The following is a 6,000-nucleotide window of genomic DNA, read 5'->3' on the forward strand; positions in this document are numbered from 1 at the left end:
ACCACACACACACCTGTTCCCTGCTGGGAGCAGGGCAGCCTTGTCAATTTCATGACTCTTGAGCTGTGAAATTGACAAGACTGCCTGGCAAGGGGAGAGGAGGATGGGAGAGGAGTAGCCCTGGGTGGCTTCCCCCCTCCCCTCCCCGATCCCCACAGGCAAGAAGCCCCAGGTGGCTTCCTCCGGTTCCTGGCAGGGAACGGGGAGGGCTTAGCCTGCTGGGAGCCTCTGGGGCAGCCAGGCTCTCAGCTCCCCACACTGCCCTCTTAGGTCGGTGGAAGCGCTCCTGGTGAGATTGTGCACCACCAACCCAAGGAGAGTAGTGTAGGCATTCACCATTGCAGTGATTACTGCGGTGGCTGTAAGTTGACCTAATATAGGTTGACTTACCTTTCTAGTGTAGACATACCCGGACATTGCAAGTTATTTTCTTACATGGGCCCAACTTTAAGTAGGTGTCCACTTTATAGCATCTAATAAAGGTATTAACCAATGACCAGGTTGCTGCCCTGCAGATCTTTGTAGTGGAAGCACAAGCTCTTTCCACCCATGAACTCACCATAGATATTGTGGCGATTCCATAATGATGTCTGGAGCAGGAATACCTGATAGGCACTTCAGATGAAAGGAGATAAACGAGCCTGATCTTCTGTTGATTCAGTGTGCTTGATACAAATCTTTAGAGCTCTTTGAACATCTAAAGTGTGTGACAACTTTTCTGTTGGGCGCTGTGGGTTTGGACAGAATGAAGGAAGGACGATTTTCTGTGAGGCATAGAAAGTTTAATTCACTTTAGGCAAGAATGATTTGGGGTTCTTAGTACCGCCTTGTCATCAAAGAACACACACTGGGGTTCCTGCATAGATAGGGCTACCAGTTCAGAAACTCGTCTAGCAGACATTATGGCAACCAGAAAATTATGGATAGATAAAATGAAGATATTGATGTCAGTGGCTCAAAAAAGAGTGCATGGTTAGGGCTTTTAATACTACTGGTAGGTCCTACTTAGGAACGGTTAGTCTGATCACAGGTTTAGGCTGTCTGACGGCTCTGACAAATCTGGATACATGATGTTTCTCTCAAGGAACCAGAGGATCTTGTGAATAGGATACTATTTATAGCTGACATCTGGTGTACTGTGGTGCTGGGCAAAGACTCTTGTCTATGCCTTCCTGAAGAAAATCCAGGATAACTGGGATAGAAGGCTTCTTGGGATTTTTGTTGTGTTCTTGCCACCATGAGCTAAACCTAGTTCAGATGGAGGACTAGCCTTTAGTGTTGAAGCTCACCTGGATGATTGTAGAGATCCAGTCTCTTTGGAGGATAATCATAGCACAGTTAATGCTTCCCTCTCAGTAACTAGGCTGTCAGCTGTAGACATTCTGGGTCTAGATGGAGGAATGGGCCTTGGTAAAGGATGTCTGGTCCCACTGGTAACTGGGTGGTTCCAATTTCAGTTCTATCCGATTGAGAACACTCGTCTTCTTAACCAGTGCAGGGCTAGGACTATCACCTTTGCTTCTTCTCACCTTATCTTCTGGATCACCTGTCTTAGAAGTGGAAAGGGCATAAATGCATATATCAGGCTTTGTGAAAGAGCACCATCCCCATTTGGGGTCTCTTTCCCTGGTGAATCCTCTTTTTGGTTTTGTGACTAGTAAATAGATCAACTGCCGGAAGGCCACACTTGTGCAAAATCAGAGTGAAGTCATCGTGATTTGGCACCATTCTGAGTTGTTGACTGTTCATCTGCCGGGCCATCTGTCTTTTGTTTCAGCTCTCCTTTTACTTATATTGCTCTTACTGAATGGAGAATTCTCTCTGCCCATTCCACTGTCTACATTGCTTTTGCATGTAGGGTTATACTCCTTATTCCCCCTTGACTGTTAATACACACCTCAATGATCATGTTGGCTGCCTGGACCAGAACACATTCACCCTCTAGATCAGAGATCCCCAAACTGTGGGGTGTGCCCCTAAGGTGGGCACAGAGTAACCATCGGGGGCACGGCAAGGCCTGCGCCGGCCCCCAAGGGCGGAGAGGAAGTGCCACCCAGCCACACACTGCCCCCATCCCTGCCCCCCGGCTGCAGCCCCAGCCATTTCTCCCGGTTGCGGCCCTGTTCCCCACTCCTGGCCACGTCCCAGGCCTGGGCCCTGCTCCTAGCCGTAGCCTGTGCCTGAGTCCCAAGCCTTGCTCCGGGCCAGCCCCCAACCACAGCTTTGGCCCAACTCCAGGCCCCGACTTCTGATTCAGGCTCCTAGGGGGGTGTGGGCCAGGTGGGGGGGGGCAGAACCCCAAAAGTTTGGGGACCATGGTTCTAGGTAGTTCTGGAACCTCCGTAGCGCTAGTTTGACAGCTCTGAGCTACAACAGGTTGATGCTGTGGTTCCTTTTCCTGAGGTTCCTAGTGCCTTGCACTGTTTTGTGCCCCAGATGCACTCCCCATTGCACTAGGCTGGCATCAGTTTTGAGTACCTGTAAATGGGAAGACACTGGCAGATGTTCTGTGGGATTGTTCGGTACCTGGTTTGAAACCAGTACCTGAGCTTACATGCGTTCCGGTGAATGGTTCCATTTGTTCAGGAGAGAGGCCTGGAGGCACTTGATATGGGACCTCACCCATAGGTTTTTCCTCTCCATGAAACCAGAATGAGACCTGGCTAGCATAGGCTGTGCTATACCTTTGAAATGCCTCCAGAAGCTGCAGACAGGAAGAGATTAGTCCAGACATACCAGAATTGTGGGAGACGCTGAGCTGCAGAAAATGATGATACACAGTTTATGCACTTGAGTCATCATCGCCAGCAAACTGTCATAGCCCTTTAGAGATCTGCTGCAGAATTTTGCAGGTTACTGTGGAAGCTGGGAAAATTCTTGCTTTTATCTTAGATTAGATCTTTTTAAGTAGGGAGTGAGCATCCAGATTGTCTTTTCTAATAAACAATGAATTTTTAAAAGCTTGTAACGTGTATCCGAGCATGTACTCCTCAAAGAGCTAATTCCAAAATTCCAGTTATAAGATATACAGTGGGATTTCCAAGATCTCAGTGCATCCTAGAACACATCTATCATATATGTATGTAGGCTGTTGCATGATGAGGGGGGGCCAGCTGGTGAAACTCCACTGAAGCCAACATCATGTTACAGCAGCCAGTCTACACCAGCTGAGAGACAGAGAATATACGACAAGGCTTAATTGTCTGAGACAGCCACATTATTTATTTATTCTTTCACATTATGAAACTGCAAACAGGCAAAGGCATCCGTGAGTTATGCAGGTCATCACAAATGTGTTCCAGTAGAACCTTTATATCACAGCACAGCTTCACATACTCTGCACGTGCCACATGTTTAACAGGAAAATACCTTAGAAATTATTTTGAGCTTTATAAAATTCTGTTGGGACTGTTTCTTGTATCCCTTCAGTTCCCATTAAACCAACTGTAGAGACATTTCGGCACAGATAAGTAAAAACATTCCATGTTTAAACCTCTAAACTATACCTATGTACCAGTATATAAAATAACACAACTTGAAAGTTCAATATTTCAGGACCTCCCAGGCTAGATGTAAATGCTATCCCATTGGAAACTAGGAATCTCCCATTTATAACCCCATTAGGTCATGAGGTATTGAACCTTAAACCTGTCACTAGCCCAGGATTGAATATTGCCCATCCTGCCTTTCAGAGCAAGTTGTTTTTAAATGACAGCTTCTCAGAATTGAAAACGGTAAAGGTTCCAAGGAACATGGATTAGAGGGCAGGGTGCAGACCAGGTGGTTACAGATGCTTTGAAAATGCATCTTATCACAAGGCTGTGTTATTTACCACTCTGCCATGTAGTCTCATTTACCTCAATGGGCTTACTTGCTTGAGAAATGAAGCAGGATTTGGATGCTTGTATATATTATTAAGCTAAAATATGTGGTGATTGTTTTTAATTGCAGATTAACTGATGGCAATGAGTACCTCTTCCAAGCCAAAGATGATGTAAGTTTCTGTTTGTTTGTTTGTTTGTTTGTTTGAATGGTATTGCTGTCATATGCTGGTATACTGACATATGCTAAGAAAAGAAAACTGGTTTAGATTTTAAGGGCTACATTTTCAGCCCCAGTCGTCAGTTGTGCCTGCATGTCCATGTGCTTGCAGGTCCACAAGCAGTGTTGGAATTTGCTCCTTCAAAACCCATTGAGACAGAGGGGCTTTTTCAAGGTGCAAGTTCTAATACTTGTATCCATTCAGGGGTTCGATTTTCTTTTTCTTTTTCTTAAAGCACACATGGACATTTTTGCATCTGCAAAGTGCAGGTGCATGGCACATGAGTGGCAGCTGAGAAGAGGCTTCGTTGAAAAATTGGGGCTAAATTATGACTTTGGGTCATGTTCTCTTTAATTTTCTAGTTGATTAAAACAGTATGAGCAGATATGCTGATTCTACATTTTAACTTTGATGTTTGTTGAAGGAGGAAATGAACACATGGATTCAGGCCATCACATCAGCTATCTCCTCTGACAAAATTGAGGTGTCTCCAAGCACACAAAGCACTCCAGCTTCTAGTCGTGCCCAGACCCTGCCAGCCAGTGTTACAATAACCAGCGAATCCAGTCCTGGCAAGCGTGAGAAAGACAAAGAGAAAGACAAAGAAAAAAGATTCAGCCTTTTTGGCAAAAAGAAGTGAATTCCATCTCCACACACTGCACTTCTGACCTTTCCAGTGGAATCCCGGCATGCAAGCTCAGAACCAATACATTACTCTCTGTGCCTAATGTTCCTCAATATGATTTAATTTTTATTATTTATAGAGCATTAAAAAAAATCTGTTACAAATGTATGAGGTGCATTGGGCAACTTCTGTGAGAGGGAGGACCAGGTTTTGTTTTTGGTTTTGTTTTTTTAATGGAGTTAATGTAGATTAGATCTTAATATTTAAACTGTTCCTCAATTTTGTGAGGCTGTCTTGGAAAAGAACCCACATCTAGTGCTATTGGTATGCAAGGCAGCGGTGCTTACAAATTTACTGTGCACATCAAAGACAAATGTACAAATTTTCAAATATTCACTTCCATTTAAGGTTGTTATGCTGAGTCTTGACTAATAGAGCCTTCCGTTACAATTCTAACCTTTATTAAAATAATAGTGTATTATCTTTGCTGTTCCAGAGTGCAAAATATACATTAATTTACAGACAAACCATTTGTATCCTGGCATCAGTTATTAATACAACGTGAAACTTTTCTGCATCATGTACGACAGTTAAGAATGTTGGTGTACAAGAAGGACTTAGCATACTGATACAGTTTTAAATAATCTGAAATTTCAAAATTTTTTTTGCTGAAATACATTATATTGTATGTTTCAAATAATTCTAGTACAAAGTATAATAAGACTAGATGTATAATAAACCCTTTAAAATCCTTGATAGGTGTAAAAGTGGAACTGAAGCATTTACTGGAAAAAAAAAAAAAAGTAATGTTACTCAAATGGTTACTTGCTTGTCAGCTACTGCACTGTGTGTTATAATTTTGCTACATTATCTTGCTATTTGATACATAGTGTGCATTTCTCTGTCACTGTAACTATTGTAATGACAAAAAATTCATCTTACTGCACAATCAAAAATTACATTTAATAGGAATGAACTTTCAATGACTGGGCCTGTAGTCAGAGCAGTACTGGAACTGGCTTTCAGTTATATGGAATTGTACCTCTAGACTTTTACCCCTATCTGTTAAATATATGCTATGTCATTAAATGCTTTTAAAACTAAACATCTTGGTAGTTTTTATTTCGTTTCTGATCCTGTCAAATAGTAATTCTGAGATACGATAAAGAATAAATGTAATTCATAATGACATTTTTTCTTTGTAGTGAAGCTAATGGGTTTTTAATATATATATTTTTTATTTCTGTTGTGTGTGAAATTCCATATAGAATAATTCTCATGGAAGTACTTTTAAAAAAAAAAAAAAAAAAAAAAAAAAAAGGGGGGGGGGGGT

At 42.5% G+C, this 6,000-nt stretch overlaps 1 protein-coding gene across 3 annotated transcripts in view; it reads left to right on the forward strand.

The window, feature by feature from the left end:
- Positions 1-5,772, forward strand: part of SPTBN1 (spectrin beta, non-erythrocytic 1) — a 187,995-nt gene extending 182,223 nt beyond the window's left edge. For all 3 annotated transcript variants that reach the window (XM_067565154.1, XM_067565155.1, XM_067565156.1), the window contains 2 exons: positions 3,952-3,994; positions 4,467-5,772. In XM_067565154.1, the coding sequence (XP_067421255.1) occupies positions 3,952-3,994; positions 4,467-4,682 (259 nt within the window). In that variant the 3' untranslated portion in view covers positions 4,683-5,772. The remainder of the gene's footprint in view (positions 1-3,951; positions 3,995-4,466) is intronic.
- The last annotated feature ends 228 nt before the right edge of the window (positions 5,773-6,000 follow it).

Source organism: Emydura macquarii, unplaced genomic scaffold (assembly GCF_026122565.2).
Source record: "Emydura macquarii macquarii isolate MOO-44397 ecotype Brisbane River unplaced genomic scaffold, CSIRO-AGI_Emac_v2 contig_2676, whole genome shotgun sequence".
Taxonomy (NCBI): Eukaryota; Metazoa; Chordata; order Testudines; family Chelidae; genus Emydura; species Emydura macquarii.